The sequence below is a fragment of the Macaca fascicularis genome, chromosome 3 (genome assembly GCF_037993035.2).
Source record: "Macaca fascicularis isolate 582-1 chromosome 3, T2T-MFA8v1.1".
NCBI lineage: Eukaryota > Metazoa > Chordata > Mammalia > Primates > Cercopithecidae > Macaca > Macaca fascicularis.
The window spans coordinates 110467885-110484652 of record NC_088377.1 but is presented as its reverse complement, the minus strand read 5'-3'; the positions used below and the strand labels follow the sequence as shown (position 1 = coordinate 110484652).

General features: G+C 34.3%; 1 protein-coding gene across 9 annotated transcripts in view; it reads right to left on the bottom strand.

The window, feature by feature from the left end:
- Nucleotides 1-6021: 6021 nt before the first annotated feature.
- TMEM196 (transmembrane protein 196) overlaps nt 6022-16768 on the bottom strand; it is a 51261-nt gene continuing 40514 nt past the window's right edge. For 3 of the 9 annotated variants that reach the window (XM_005550020.4, XM_005550021.4, XM_065542214.1), the window contains exons 2-5: nt 16469-16525; nt 12255-12509; nt 11014-11087; nt 6022-8843 (exon numbers count right to left, since the gene is read on the bottom strand). In XM_005550020.4, the coding sequence (XP_005550077.1) occupies nt 8837-8843; nt 11014-11087; nt 12255-12509; nt 16469-16525 (393 nt within the window). In that variant the 3' untranslated portion in view covers nt 6022-8836. The remainder of the gene's footprint in view (nt 8844-11013; nt 11088-12254; nt 12510-16468; nt 16526-16768) is intronic. The other 6 variants (XM_005550022.4, XM_005550023.4, XM_065542215.1 and 3 more) reach the window with 3 other exon arrangements.

Sequence of the window (16768 nt, the reverse complement as noted above, 5' to 3'; positions counted from 1 at the left end):
TGCCTCAGAGAGGCTCAGAAGCTTCTTCTGTCATATATCAGGGGTATAGAAGTCCTTAGGAATGCCCACCCTGGATAAAGAGCAATACTAGTACTGACAGGAAGGATTTAATCATGCTTATATGACTGTTTTTATCAAATTGGTAGAATGAGTGATGAGTGTCAACATCACAATGACCAACATTATCATGGGTAAACTTTATTGCAAACCTGCCAGATGCTATGCCCAGTGCCCTAGGCAAATCACTGACAGATAATCTTTATGAATTTATTACAATAATTACATATATGTGCAAGTGAGGAGCCTGAATTCTAAAAAAACTGTCGGCCTCATGATGGTAGCTATCCTATCTGTATTGCTAACAGTCACATACCCAGGTCCTAACGCATACTCCTGGAAGACTCCCAGGAATATCCAGCTATTTATCAATAAAGGAATCTAACCCAGGCATGACTTATCCCATAACTTATGCTTTCAATTACTAAAGATCTTCACTTTTTCTATGTCTATAACAAAAACTGATGAAGAAGGGAATTGTAAAAATGGATGGTTTATTTTATTTAGTCTCTGCCTAAAAATGCTAAGGTAAGATATTTGAACAAATTGGAAAATATTAACATTTTAGTAGGATTGGAAAGCTGTCAAACAAGCACCAGTTTTAGCCAAATATATAAAATACAGGATATATCAACCAAATGTTGGTTGATGCAGACCACTTGTATTTCACAAATTTGCCAGCAGATGGCAAAAATGAGCTTAAATTTGTAAAGTTTTGCTTTAGCCTAAGGGCTATAGAAATGACAAAAATGAAGGGAAACTATTTATCGATGGCTTGTTTTTATCTACAATCCTTCTTCAAAAAAGAACTTACGATAAATTTTTGACTCTGAAGGCTCCTTCTACTTGCTTGTTAGATTGTTGATACTAAATGATACACATGTGCCTGCAGAGAATGAGGAAATACATTAACAGAGCACATTATATTACATACATTCACATACACACACATACACACACACACAGACACACACACACATATATGGTTTAAACCTGAGCTTTAAAATATGGAACTAAATAAAGTCATGCCAATGTTTTAGTTCCTGATGTTACAATTATTTATCTAGGTAAAAGCCAAGAAGGAACTGCCTAACACTTTGGATGAAAGATGTCAGCTAAAAAGGACTGCCTTAAATAACAAAATGAATTTGAGGTGTGTGGGTGTGCATGAGGGTGCATCCATGTAGATATGAGCACTAATGACTGCTTTTAGAGGTTGGGAAGAGGTAAACAAGGTATCTCAAGGGGGTGAGTCTACTTTAGGAGGACAAGATGCCATCTGTATTTATTGTCCTCTTACAAAAACTAGTGTCAGTATTTCTTCTAAGCCCTTTTGCCTATCTAATCAGACCTTTCTGCAATCAAATTTTAACATCCTTCTTTCAAGGTTTTCAAATCCAATGAATTAGGCTAATACAATTGGCTGTGATGCTTGCAAAGGTGCCTGTGGAAATTCTCATTTACTTCCACCTGTCTTTTGCTCAGTACAGAACAAAAATAGAAAACAGTTTTCTCTTTTATATTTTGAATATTACTTTAATGCTGTAGTTTAATAAACCACTTGATGACTGCAGAATCTGTGTAGGTGTGAACTCCAAGATTCTTGACGTTAAATAATTCCAAAGAATGTGGTATCGAAAGTTTGAGTGTGATAATTTAAAAAATGAAATTTAGATGCAGTGCCTTTTGATATGCAATTTACTCTGAAGTGACCAAGCACAATTTATGTTAATGTATCATATTCTAGACTTCCCCGTACAGCTACAGGGTGAGTAATACATCTATGCTTTGGAAATTATTATAGTTATGAATTTATCATTGTCCAATGGCAAAGTGAACTTGCCCAGTTGTGAAAAAATGCCCTGCAGGAATTTACAAAGTAAGTCATTACTTTAAGGCCACATTTGTTAGTAAAATATCTGAAAGTCCAAAATTTGCACTGAGTAGGATAGACTAATGAATAAAATGAAAGACTAATGAATGAAAGAAAGCTACTCGATTTCTTTGTGTCTCACTTTGCCTTGACATTTTTTGTTGTGATTCCTGTTGTCTTGAACCATATTGGCTTTAGGGTGATACTGACAGTATTAACTCCAGCTTGAATAAAACCTTTTCTCCTGAAATCTTTGGCACAGTCGAATCGACTAAACTGGATGTTTAAAATGGGGGGGGGGGGGAAGAGCGTACCAGAAATGAACATGTCTTTAATATAAGGGAATAATATTGTTCATGACTAAATTAGTTTTTTCTATACTCTACAGGTCCAAGAATCTTATCAATAAAGCCTAGGGGAAAAGTGATCTTGTTTCCATTTCTCAGTTACAGCTTTCTACCTGTCTCCAATGACTTCCTAGGTTTTCCAGCCTCTTTATATTCAAGGGTTACGGAGCTCAAGTTTTCTTTCAGTTGGCTTTCTTTGAAATCCTGTTTTCAGTCTGAGCACATACTTGTTGGCCAGGTGACTAAAACGGTCACTTCTCTCACTAGCTGCTGCTGCCTCAGTGACTAAAGCTGGATTTTAAATTGGCTGATTCAAGAGTAGGGAGTTTTGTTAAAGGAACCCAAGTGTCTAGAGTGAAATGACTGAAGGTAGCTGTCAAGGCTTGACAACTGGAGAGATGAAGTCTCAGGTTCAAGTGCAGAGACCGGAAACTGAAATCAAGGCAGCATCAAGAACCAGAAATTTGAATTTAAAATCAGAAGTAGTAGATTAAATAAAGGAGAATGGTTCATATGGGATAGAATTGGTTTGTTTTATGAACCTAAGTATGAGTGTGTGTGTGTGTGCGCGTGTGTGTGTGTGTGTATATATGCACATACATGTTATATGATTTGGCTGAATGGCTTTAAGATTCAGGAGAAATGACCTCACTTTTCAGGTAAAATGATGTCTACCCACCTTTTTCTTGTTTATTCTATTTCTTATTTCTTGTTAAATAAGTGATGTTAATATAATAAAGGGATATTCACCTTTATAGATAATGTATATTATAAGAGCATTTGCTAAATAGAGCTTGACAAATGCTTATTTTCACCTGCTGTGCCACCATCCTCTTTGCTGGTAAATGGCAATAGGCTAATATTACCACTACTAAGTATATTGAGACTTGGAAACTTGACCATCTCTCCAGCAATTCATTTCATTACAGAGAACATTGAGGCTTTTATTTTGTTTCCTCAGAGGTTGATAGAAGAATACTAATATACTCTGAAGATAGAAAGAGAAGTCTGGCTTTCAAAAGCCTTTTTGGATAGTAATGAAAGGAGTGGACATTTAGACCACTATCTAAACAAGCCCTTAGATTACTTTTATATTACAAAGTTGAGTGTTATGTCATCCTTGGGCTGACTTACAGTTCAGAGTGAGGGGTAGTGTTGGCTAATAGAGCCACCTCCAAAGGTATCAGTAGCTTTTCTTTCCTGGGCAATGACCCTATTATTTCAAGGGATTTCTTTTAGTGCACGACACCCCCCCCCCACCCCAACTCCCGGGTTGGATGTTATAGAATGATCAACTGGAGATCAATACCCTGTTGGATACTAAGGAACAGTCATGAGTCCCGATTACTTGCAGCTAATACAACACTTGGTGAAATTTTGACAACATTTTAGATTTTTCTGTGAAGTTTCAGGCAAATTCTAGAGCCTTCTTGACAATTTTCTGTGGCATAATAACTTTTGGCTTTGGGGGAAGGCTTGCAATGTATTCTGTGGCTGAAGAAGGTGGAGCCTTTCAGTGAAGAAAATCTTGTGAAAACAATAGTCCCTAGTTGATGTGGAGGAAGGTAAAGATGGCAAGGTTTCCAACTAAATGAAGGCCTTCTGCCTAAAATGAAGGAGTCTCTTTTCACTATAATTTGTTGATGTAGATAATATTGAAGTGTTAAAATATTAAGATAATTTCATTAAGGCTATAGCTTGGTTTTTAAGCAATATATTACTTGTGAAATGCATTTGTATTCCTAGTAAAGGACTCTTGTATTCAATAAATTGTTTTCCTAGCAAAGGGAGTAAAACAGAAATTCCTCCGTTTAATTTTGCTAGGCATCCACATTTCCAGCAATTTCTGAATTGGTTTCCCCTGCTATGAGTAACTGACAATCTGTGATTTATGGATTTGGAATAATTGAATTTCTTGGCTGTCATACACTTTGAGTAAGAAATATTACATATGTTTCCAGAAAAAATGACTAAAAGAAGAAAAGAGTGAAGTGATGCCAACTTCTGACATTTTATTTGGAAACAGTGCTCTAACTGAATAATACTTAAGATGCTCCTCTAAGTTTCTGAAATATGTTCGCTAACTAATCTTTGAAAATGTAGTTTGGGACATAAGGTTTTAAAATACACCATTTTTGAACTAAGTCAAATAATAAAGTGGAAGACCATATATTTATTATTCTCACATCCCCAAGCACAAGAAATGCAGGATATCCTTTGACACATGTAATAGGTAGAGTAAAATTCTTCAAAAATAGGGGTTACGCAACATCTCATTTTGCTTGTCAAACATACAATATTTAGCAATTTAGTGGAATTGTTCTAAGCAGAACTTTTTAAATGTGAAATATCTAAAACAATTTTACACTTGATTATGGGTTGTGCACATTTGCTAATTTTTACAAGTTGTGCTCAGTTTATGGATTTCTTTCTTTTCTTTCTTTTTTTTTTTTTTAAGACAGAAACTCACTCTGTCACCAGGCTGGAGTGCAGTGGTGTGATCTTGGCTCACTGCAACCTCCGCCTCCCGGGTTCAAGTGATTCTCCTGCCTCAGCCTCCCAAGTAGGGGGGGCTGCAGGCGCGTGCCACCATGCCCAGCTAATTTTTGTATTTTTAGTAGAGACGGGGTTTCAATTTCTTGACCTCGTGATCCGCTCGCCTCGGCCTCCCAAAGTGCTGAGATTACAGGCGTGAATCACCGCACCCGGCCCAGTTCATGGATTTATAATTGGTGCATCACCTTTCAAATTCCATGGAGTATTTACTGACTCTTTTCATATTTTCAATTGTAATGACAGTTGGTTAATTGTGCAAGAACTTGTACAAGGACTGAAGGAAATGGGAAGTTTCTATATGCTTTTGACTAGCATTATCCAATGGATCTTTCTGAAATGATGGGGATCTTCTGTAACTGTTGCCCATATATATCTATTTGACACTTGGAATATGGCTAGTTTGATGGAGAAACTGAAAAACAAAAATATTCTTTTTGTTTTAATTAATTGATACTTAGATTTAAATAGTCACATGTGGAGAGTGGCTACCATATTAGACAGTGTAGGTAGACCTTAGAACAGTGAGTTTATGACCTTGAGCAATTCAAGGCTTCCCTTATGGGTGGCATTAAAATTGGCTGCTCTGGATTATGTTCAAAGGATTTCCTCAGTGGTTCTTAACTGGGTAATATCTCCCTACCAAAGAAACAGGTAAGCATTTGTTAGGACATTTTTGGTTATTAAAATGATTAGAGTGTCCTCCTGGGATTTAGTGGGAAGTGACAAAAGATGCTCAATGGCCTGAAATGTGTGGGACAGTCTGCATAATAAGTTATTATCCAGCCCAAATGCCAGTAGCAACCAATTTGACAAACTCAAGTAGGCCATCAGAGTTCTCTAAATATTGTGGTTTAATTTGTGACATCACATGCAATCTCTGTCCTACCATAGTAAATTCTGTCTCATATGATCTGTGTCTTATTTTCTCATGCCCTTAGGGACTTCACATTCTTATTATAATCATTTTGTTTGATGTCTTCAACCAGTCTCTCTCTATACTTGAACATATTCTAACTTTTGTATCTCAACTAATATTCTTATTTAATTCTATATCCTTCATCTGTGACTATCTCTTTCCCCTCATTCACAGCAGGCTATCCCTTGCCACTCTCACAATAGCACATTTATTCATGTAGCTATTGGGGAAGCATTTCTGTATTATAATGAAAAGAAAGCCAACACCATATGTAGTTTCAAAGCACATCATTTTATTATAGACATGTCAGTAGAGTTGTCATATCATGTTCCATTTCCAAACCATCGTGTGTATGTATATATACATATACATATACATATGCACATATGTAAATATATATACACACATACACATATATGTTTAAAATTTCCAAAGAGAGCCAAATTGTATTCTTTTATGCTTATGATACGTCTCCCTATTTGATATGGTCCAAAGCATACCACCACACCAGTTTCACATATTTTTTCTAATTTAGTATCACCTTGCTTTCTTCTAAGTGTAGGCTCATACTAAAACTATAAGGTAGTCACTTAAAACATTCCAGCATGTGGTTCAATGTATTGTCCAAATTAAATTTTCAAGTACTTAAACAATATCTTTCTAACATCCCCCACTTATCTAAAAAAGAATCACTGCACATCCCAAGTAAATTATTCTAGACTCAACTCTGAAAACACTAGGTAGAAATGATCATATTTAAAAATATATCTATACTTGGTTAAACATACACTGTAAACTATTTGAATAATTGTGATGATTGCATCTCTTTTTAACTATACATCAAAGCAGTGATATGCCTTCTTTTGCCCTTTAATGTGTTATGTTATAAATCAGTTCAAAAGACATTACAACATTTTTCTGATGTATTATAATTTTGTATTGTACAAACATGTTTATAGAGAAATGTTACAGAAAATTAGAGTCAGTGTTTATTCTTGCAGTACAAAACTACATTCTTGCGTGAATTCAGTAGGACCATACACACACAAACATGTTCATGATGTAATTTAGATTTTTATTGGCAAAGATCATGCCTGTTTGTGGCACTGAATGAATAGTTATGATGTTGATTCACTATGTGAGGTTGCATTTATGGACAGCTTCTCTAATATACTAGGCAATGAAGTTATCCAAAGGCATTGGGAGACTTCAAAAACTACACCAAAAAAGCAGAGTCCCGTTATTTCTGTTGAATAGATGACAGCCAGAATTTTTAGTGAGCTCATTTACATAGGTTACATGATGATCATGTTGCTATAAAATAAAAGACCTTCACATTTTCATTAACTTGTATCATTATTGCTGTGTTAGCACAATTAAAACTCATGTTTTGTTTATAAATCATATTCTCATACTGGGTACTAAATATTTTAATTTACCTATGGTTCAATAAGTAACTCATAAAAAATGACTTGAAAATTGACTAGATTTGGGGAGAAAGAAAAGTATACAATATAGTGAGAGTTATGTACTTAAAAATAATAGATTTCTTTGCCTGTTGCCACAGGTTATATTCTCATAAATATATTCAGATATCTGTTGTTTTTTCACGTATATGTGTTGTTCTTGTTTGCTATTTTAACATTTCATTATTACAGGAAAGGAATGAACATAGCTATATAAATGTTAGCCTATCTTTTTACTTTTTCCACAAAGAATTATTTCAGGATCTTTGGATATATGCTTTCTTATATATGGACTGCCTATATTATTTCATGAAAATTGTAAAACAAAACGCCTAAATTAAATTATAGCAAAGGTAATTATAACTTTATTGTTGGGGGGTTACATCATCTGCCCTTTTGTATCATTTAATTGGACTGCAAGGTGTTTGAAATATCAATACCATCAACAATTTTAAGTCATGATGTCTTTATAAATATGGAAGTATGTCATTAAAATCATGTTCATTTATAAATTAATTTTAATTGCTATACATAAGTACTATAATCATAGTGAAACAGTAAAATAAATAATCTATCTATATACTACACTATTCAGATCACTCATCTTCATAAGTATCAGCCACAATGATATTTACACAAAACAAACCTAATAAAAAGAAGAAAAATGGGCAAGTTTAGTAGAAATTAAACATGTGATTTTGTGGGCATAGAAGAGCCTTGAGCAATTGCCTTCCCATTTCTATTGGAGTAGAATCTTAATAATACCCCCACAGCATCACAATTGCTTTCCTAATACCTATTTACATTCATGTATGCTATAATATATGCTGTATACATGTTGTATATTTACAGTATATATACACACATTCACACACGTTCTTTATTCTTAGGCTCATTCATGAACATGCAGATCAATCTGCACAGTATGATCAAAACATGTTTATTTTCTTAAATGATATTCACATATAACTTTTCACTCTTTGTGCAAAAATACCATATAGATTAGTATTCTCTCTCTCTAAAAAGTCTCTTTTTTATGCTTGAGGTTTTTCGTCCTTTACAAATAAATTATGAAATATATTTCATTAACAAGTTGAAAATAATTACAATGTTTTTATAACAAGGCATTACTGAGGTTTTGAATTGTGGCATCCTTGAAGCCATCTGTCTTTCAAAACAAAGACATCAGTAAGTTATTTTTATTTCTTGATATTTGCACTTTTCAATTACTCATATGAAATATGTCATTACAAATCTAATAATCATGCTAGTCAAATAGTGTTTGTATAGAATATGCATTTTATTTGTTTTATTATTTCTTTTTCCTGAAAAGGAAACAATCTGGAAAGCCTCTTGAAATTATTGTATTAGAACGTTTCTGGAAAGTTTTTTACCCCATGAAAAAGGGTGGAGAAACCAGTGAGGCAATATATTTTTTAGGAAGAATAATTTTAGTGGATGCTCAGGAGAAATAAACGCAAATGCAAAAACTGTTTTATTTTCTAGTCCTTTGGTGTCTCATTGCCTCATGAAAATCCTAAAAAGTGTTCAATTCTTTAAAACATTGATTATATTCTTCCATTAAATATCAGCTGTGGTCCTCCATTGCTCATGTTGTCTGTCATTTCCTGTTAGAAAAATGACATGATTAATTAAAATTGGCTTTTGGAATAAGACATTGTTTTGGTTAATGAGTTTGCAAAACAGAAATTTCAATCCATTGAAAAACTTGCTAAGTTTTGGGGAAAGACAAGGATATTTGAGGAAATAAAATTTCATGGCATCTTGGAGCACATGAAAATGCTGAAGTAAGAGTCGGTTAGACCAAAATATTCTATCCACAACAACGGTCCCTTCTCTCCCCACTTTCCTGAGTTTCCTCTTTCTTTCTTCAAATAAATTTTGGAAAGACCTTGCCTAGAAAGAAGAAGATGGTTAAATGAGCAAGTTTTTCTAACGCATAGACTCTGCTGAGCCTGTCAACAAAGTGCCAATGCATTCTAGAGGTGACTTTATTCTATAGGAAAATGCGTGGCCTTTTGCTAAGAACAGGAAAAGGCCTACAAGGGAATCATTGCTCATTTGTAACTATGGATCACTAAAAAATCATAGTAGGAAAGATTGTTTTTCATGACACCATCCCTCTTCCAGTAAGAAGTAATAACAGCGAAGTCTCTTAACATGTTTTTAATGGATCAGTTACTAAAAAGTTAATAAGTAAAACTATATAGAAAAGCACTGAAAATACAGATGCAAAGGACAAACTAGCGTTAAAAGTTTCACTTTCGATGATATGAAATAACATTATGAAAAATTGTGATGCTTTTAATTCATATGTTTTATTAAATATTAAACCCTTCCCAATACAATAAAAAGTGATGGGATGTGAAGCCCATTCATATTTTAATGGTTAGAGCACCATACTAAAAATATGTTGATAAAATTATCTAAAAATAGATTGGCAGCATCTTTCCATGCTTGAACAAGCCTATTTGCAAGAGAGCAGTAAAAAAAAATATATATATATATGCACACACATACACACACACACACACACATATATATATATTTTTTTTTCTCAATTTATTTCTATCTATTTCTATCTAGTTCTGTTTGGAGAATCTGCTAGATATGTACATGGTGAAACTCTCCTAGAGATGCATGTGATGAAAAATCTGAAAATATATTAGGGTTATTGTGCTGGAGCTAAGTTCATAGCTCAGAAATCTGATTTGAGGCTTCATTGAGGAACTCACCACTGATGGCAAAATAAGTAGAATCACCCCCCACCCCCAATGATCTTCAACAAAATTTACTTTTCCCCTTTTACCTACTAAGAGAAAAATCAAATTTCTAGTAGATTTACATAAACCCATTCGGTGCCTTTTCTCCTTCTACAAGGACTTTGCACTCAAAAACTGCTTAGAAATGATAAAAAGTTAATCCATTATATTAACCTTCAATTGCAGAATTTAGTAAAACAATTTTTAAAAATTTTACAAAAAAAGAATTTTCTTAACTGAATTCACTCTGCCGTGAACACAGCAAAATCACTGATCGGAAAGAAGAGTGAAAATTATTTTTAAAATGAGTGAGTCTCCAGTTTGCAAACAAATTTGCAAATAGGCATGCTTAATTTAATGGGAAGATTGTAGTTTAAATTTGGGCTGAACCAATGTGACTATTTGCAAATGGGCTTTCTGCAAATGGGCCATAGTATCCATGTGACTTTCTGTATGTCCAATTACTTTGTTTGAGCAAACCAAGAAACATTACTATTTATTTTTAACAATTTGAAATATGGGAACTAAATTTAAAATTTATCACATAAGATAATTTTACTAGAAGAGTCTTTTCATACTGAAATTTTACTGTATTAGCGTCCAACTTTGGCCATCTTCTCATGCAATTTTAGCACGAGGGAAATACACAGTTTGTCTTTATCCAGACATATCTATTATTAAAAACAAAACTCTGGCCCATGAATGATTATACTGAGTCAGTATCATGAAGTAGCAGACAATAAAAGGAGTCGTGAATCATCCAAGCAGAAATGTGTTTGGATGCTTATAGGCGGGCTGAGTGTTTTAAATACTCAACCAACTTTCAAGCTGCAAGACTCGGCCATGTAGGTTTATGGCAGCTCTGCAAAGTAAGCGCTTATGAAAGCGATACTTTGAGAAACAACATTAAACAACATCAGTTCAGACTGATCTGTTGACATCATGACTTTCTGGAAGGGGGTAATGCTTTCTGCAGTGACATTACAACATGGTAACTCCCTAGAAGTCAGCGTACCTTGTAGGTAACTCTGGTGTCGGGGGCACCACCGGGCAGCTGGGCAAGTCGGTTATTTCAATAGCCCTCAATCTCTAATGTAAATATAACAATCATACAATAAATATTGCACAAATATATACAGAAAACTAAATCAGACTAGTATAAAAATAAAGCACAAAAGAGCCACTATTCATATATACATATAAAATGACCATCTATTTTTAACAATCATTTCTTTAAATTACTGGAGTCTTCCTATGTATATTATTAATTCTTTAATGAAGGACATGCGTAGCTCTGCTTAAAACTGCTTTCTTGAGTCAATTTGAGAACACTTGCTCCCCTTATTTGAATGTATAGATTGTACACAAAATGGAAACACTACAGAATAAATATTTTTCCTTCAAAACATTATAAAGAAATGTGCAGTAAGCCTTGCTGTTATTACTTCTGCTCTGTGCTTATGCAATTTTATTTCCATGACATGAAGCAAAATATAATGTGGCCATTACCTTAGTGAGTTTATTTTACAAATGTTTCCTCTTTTCTCTACTAGATCCAGTAGCAGGAACTGAATTAAGGAATATGTGCAAAATGTAATAGAAACACAGACGTCATACTATACCATTTGTCCTTTTATACAATTAATTTAACTTCCTATTTATATGGGTTTCATGAAACAATTATGCAAGGACAACTGCTTAAAATACAGGCAAAGCTATCCACATATGCATAAGTTTAGATGAGAATTAAATGAAGCTTTATATGGACTGTAATATCTGCACTGATAGGCCAGGCGTTTTGTCACCTTATTAAAAAGCCCCTTTATACTTGAAGATCAAATTTACATAATCAAATGCATCTCCTTACAAGAACAAGGGAAGAGCTAGAAAAGGGAATTCATGCAATTTCTAAAACTGGCATTATTGAGTGGAGAGTGTATTTAGTATCTGTGCTTTTCCTCAGTATAATACATAAAAATCTGTATTTATAAAGCATTCAATATTTTATGAAATACTATTTTAGGCACTATGTTTTTGAATAGACAGATAGACTACAAACTTTTGTCGAAAATAGGTGTATCCATGAATTGCAGAGAAAAAAAAATAAATATAAAATTTCTATTCTTAACCCAATAGAGCCAAATGTGTAAAATCTGATTCCTCAAATTGTGATCTAAAGTTTCAAGTTGATTCACCCAGAGTGGACTTCAGTCTTCATCATGTGCTAGCAGTGAGAGGAAAAGGTACGAAACTCACTTTCTCAGCCATTTCATGAGAGTGATGCAGGGAATGCTCCCTTTCTGAGAACATCCTCCTCTGTTCATAACTGGCTAGTCGACAAGTGAGCCAGGAAGAGAGCGTGCAGCCCCCGATCCCAATGCACGCGAGAGACATGGAGGCAACGTGCAGAGGGTATAGGGAGGAAGTTTTCTTTGTGACTGCCCGGAGGAACTGAAAATTCAGGATGCCCCCAATGAGTCCACAGATACAGCAGGCTGAAAAGAGGATCATCTGATAAAAAAAAAAAAAAAAAAAAAAAAAAGAAAGGGAGCGTTAAAGTTGAAAAGTCAAACCTGACCAGAACACAGTTGCCCTGTCGGGCTGCATGTCAAGGATGACTAACCTACAATAAAGAAGAAAAAGTGGTTTTGGTGCTTCACAGAGGACAGGAGATTTTTTTTTTTAAGCCAAGTTTCTATTCACTCTGACTCACTGTAGACAGAGAGAGTATACCACAGTGTTTCAGAAATTGATAGCTGACGATATTAAAGCCAAGAATATAGCTTATGAAAACCCTGAAGCAAACAAAATTTATCTTCTAGGTAGATTCAGATTTAAATATTTATTTAACATCTACTGTGTGCTACTATGCTAGAAACTTTAACAGATATCATCTCAATTAACACTCCCAGCAAGCCTCTGAGACAGTAACATGTGTTTTAGAAAAATGAATGGTAAATAGCTAACGCTAAGTTTAGGCACCAAGCCGAGATTTTTCTGATTCCAAATCTAATTTCACTGTGTCAATCCTTCAAAAATATCTCAATAGCTTCTCTTTGGATTGTCATTAGTTCCACCTAACTTCAAATCTTTATACCTTCCTACCTATGTGAGCTTAGGAAACTTAGTTAAATCTCTTTTTTTAAAAAAAAGTTCACTCATATTTCATTGTGCATGTATTTCCTAAACAAGTACTTTAGGGACTCCTATGAACTGGCCCCTATATATTACAAATATTTTATTACTTTGTGGCACTATTGTTGAAGAATATACAATCGGTGTTCCAAAAATACTGTTTGTTTGTTTTAGAGAAACAGATGATGTAGCTTTGCTTTTGGTCCTACTATTGGTTGGATCTCAGTGTCTATTAATAGAGCTAGGAGGGTTAATCAACAACTATCATAGGATCCCTAGCAGAACCAAGAATAATGCTTTCTGAGATGTACATATTTTGTGAATATTTAATAAACTTAAATTAACTAGTCAAATAACTTTAATAATTATATTTTCTTTTTGCATCTGGTCTAAATTCTTCTATGGGCTTTCATGATACTTTATAGTATGATACTAATTGAATTATGCAATCTAATTTCCATTCTTCTCTGGAACACAGTCTTATTCCAGTTACCTCTCTTGTCCTTCAATATGAATTACTTATTCCCACATCAGTTGTATTTTTCATTTCCTGGAAATAATTTTGCTTCTTCCTTAGACTCCTGGATGAAAGGCACAAATTAAGTCCTAACTTGGACTTTATTGATCTTCTCCTTTGCTATAATTCCCCAAGTCAAACAGCTTTGTAACTCGCTTTAACATTTAATTTTACTTTATCAGGTATTATTTTTCTTTCTTTTCTTTTCTGTTTTTTTTTTTTTTTTTTGAGATGGATTCTTGCTCTGTCGCCCAGGCTGGAGTGCAGTGGCGCAATCTCGGCTCACTGCAAGCTCCGCCTCCCGGGTTCTAGCCATTCTCCAGCCTCAGCCTCCCGAGTAGTAGCTGGGACCACAAGCGCCCGCCACCATGCCCGGCTAATGCTTTGTAATTTTAGTAGAGACGAGATTTCACCGTGTTAGCCAGGATGGTCTCAGTCTCCTGACCTCGTGATCCGCCCGCCTTGGCCTCCCAAAGTGCTGGGATTACAGGCGTGAGCCACTGCACCCGGCCTTATCAGGTATTATTTTTCATTGACAGTTGAGTTTACTCTGCACTTATTAAGCACCTAGCATCTGTTAGCCACTGAGTCAGCAGCTGCTGGCATTACAATCAATCATTCATAATTCTTCCTCTTGAGAATAGTTAAATCTTGTGAAAGAGAAGATCCAGAATTTTAACATGGCATGATAAATATTAAGAAAGGGATATATGGATTGCCCTAGGAGTAGGGAGGAGAAGAATTTAGCCCAGCCAAGATTTTTGGAGAAGGCTTTCTTGAGAATATGTCATGTCAGTAACTACAGTAGTTAATTTCATTTTTTCAACTTAATTCAGCATTCCTTATTGCATCTGTATCATCAGAGCTAAAAATCCAATAATGAATAAAATCTTTTTATACTTGATTAAATATAATACTGAAGATCCATTACCAATAATAAAATCATCCTACTAAGTATAAACTTGTAGCTCATGATGCCTACTAGAATTAACCAATTATATTTTATTTTAAAGTAGGTTTGGATGTCATGCTGTTCTTCGGGGATATATTTTGGTGTTTACTCATTCTCTGAAAATATGGAAAGATATTATAATCAAGCTTCAAATAATTATTGTTACAGAGAAAGTAGACAATACCTTTAGTTTTCTATCACATGAAAGCCCATATCTTTCCTGATGTCATTCTGATTAATTCTTTAAAGGCATGACACCTCATTAACATGTATTAACAAAGCAATCTTATCCAGGAATTAAAATGTTAAAATCTGTAACCATATACTATTTTCAAATTTCACCAGGTTGGAGACTCTAGACTGCAGATATATTTGGAGTAAAATTTTTTTTTTAAATTTCATTAAAATGTAGAAAATCTTGATAGTTAAATGCCATCAATGGGGACCTCAGAAAGTACAGAGGATAATGTACCTTTTAATAGTATATACAGCTACCACCTGAATGGTAGTTTCTTAAAAAAATCAGATTTCATTATTTTTTTTTCTTTGTAACTTGTAAGAGAAAGACAGAAAAGTGACACTATTGCCTTTGTATAAAACAACAACAACAACAACAAAAAGCCTCTTCCCTCCTTTTTTATTTTTCCCTTCCCTCCCTCCTCTTTCTTTTTCTCTCTCTCTTTTCTCTTTCTTTTCCTTTTTTGTCTTGTTTCCTTGTTTGTTTACTTGCTTTCTCCCAAGGAGTTGTTCCTACATAGTCATAAAGAGTCTTGGTAGAGGAAGAGCATAAGAAGAATGAAGGCCATGTCTAAAGAATGATGGGAGAATCATAAATGCAAATTACAAGCCTGAAAAAATACATTTTTTCTAAAGGTTTCATTTTTCCCTTTATGTAATTTTTTAAAATCAAATATAAAATTGCTATCTAAAGCAATGAGGGCTTTAGCCTTTTTGTCATAATAGATGTTCTCACAAAGAAAGGTGTGATTAGAAAAAGGGGTCAAATAAAAATAACTGCAATGCTTCCAATTGCCTGATTGCTCACATAACTGGCCTCCCCTTGGAAAACTCTTGTTAGGCTCAAAGGCCACTTCCTAGGGTCCCTGTGTAGTATTAATTTTGCTAATTTGTAAGTGTCTATGTTCTTTCCCATAATACTTGGTAAAATAAACCACACTTTTTCCTTATTTCCAAACTCTCATAAAAAATCATGAAAGGCAATGTGGAATCCACACTTCAGCATGCAGTGTGTCTCATCCAGCCAATATCAGAGTTAACTGGGAGTGTGTTCCATACCCCAGAAACCCACTATAGTACCAGAAAACATCTGAAAACACTTATATGTGCATTCACAGTAATAAAAGAAAATAAAATAAATCTCTGAGAATTAACTGTAACCATAGCAACACAGCTGTCTTGCTGCTTCGCAAAACTTGCTTCACAGTCAAAGAAAGCCAATAATCCTTAGGCCCAGTTCCATATTTAAACGGTTACATTTCTCATGGGCTGAAGCTTTATCTTCTTGAGCTCACTGAAGGATTCAGGCGATTGTCTGGCAGTCTTCAAATTGGAAAACTAGAGACTGCCATCTGCAGCAGTCATTAAAGGTTACATATTCTGGTATTTAAAGAGTTTATTAAAGTGTTTTTATATTGGTGGGCTTTTGTCATGGTTTCTAATAATTTTGATGGTTTTCTTTGAAAACAGAAAAGGCAGGATTTTTTGCCAGTTTTTTTTTTTTTTTTTTTTTTTTTGGTCTCAAACTAGCAATATTCAGTATATGAAAACTGGCTAGTCATCATTTCTATTTTAGAATTTTACATTTCAAACACCTCAATGCATAATACAAACAAATCAAAAACTTACGACAAGTCCTGATTTTTTTTTGGCGCACAATATTCCACAAATGCCACAAAGAAGAAACTGAAAAGGAAAAGAAGAACAATTATGCCTTATCCAAAGACATGAGGACCCCTAGATTTTAGCTTTTAGTTCACTCATGATACTTTCTCCAGGGAAGATAGAACATTTTCAATTTCCTTCAAAATCTGGAAAGGATAAGATCTCATTCTAGAATAGTAAAGGATAAAGGTATAAACCCTAATAAAAATTTATTTTTTGCAAGATTGTTAGAGGTAATTGAATCCATTTTACCACCAGGTAAAA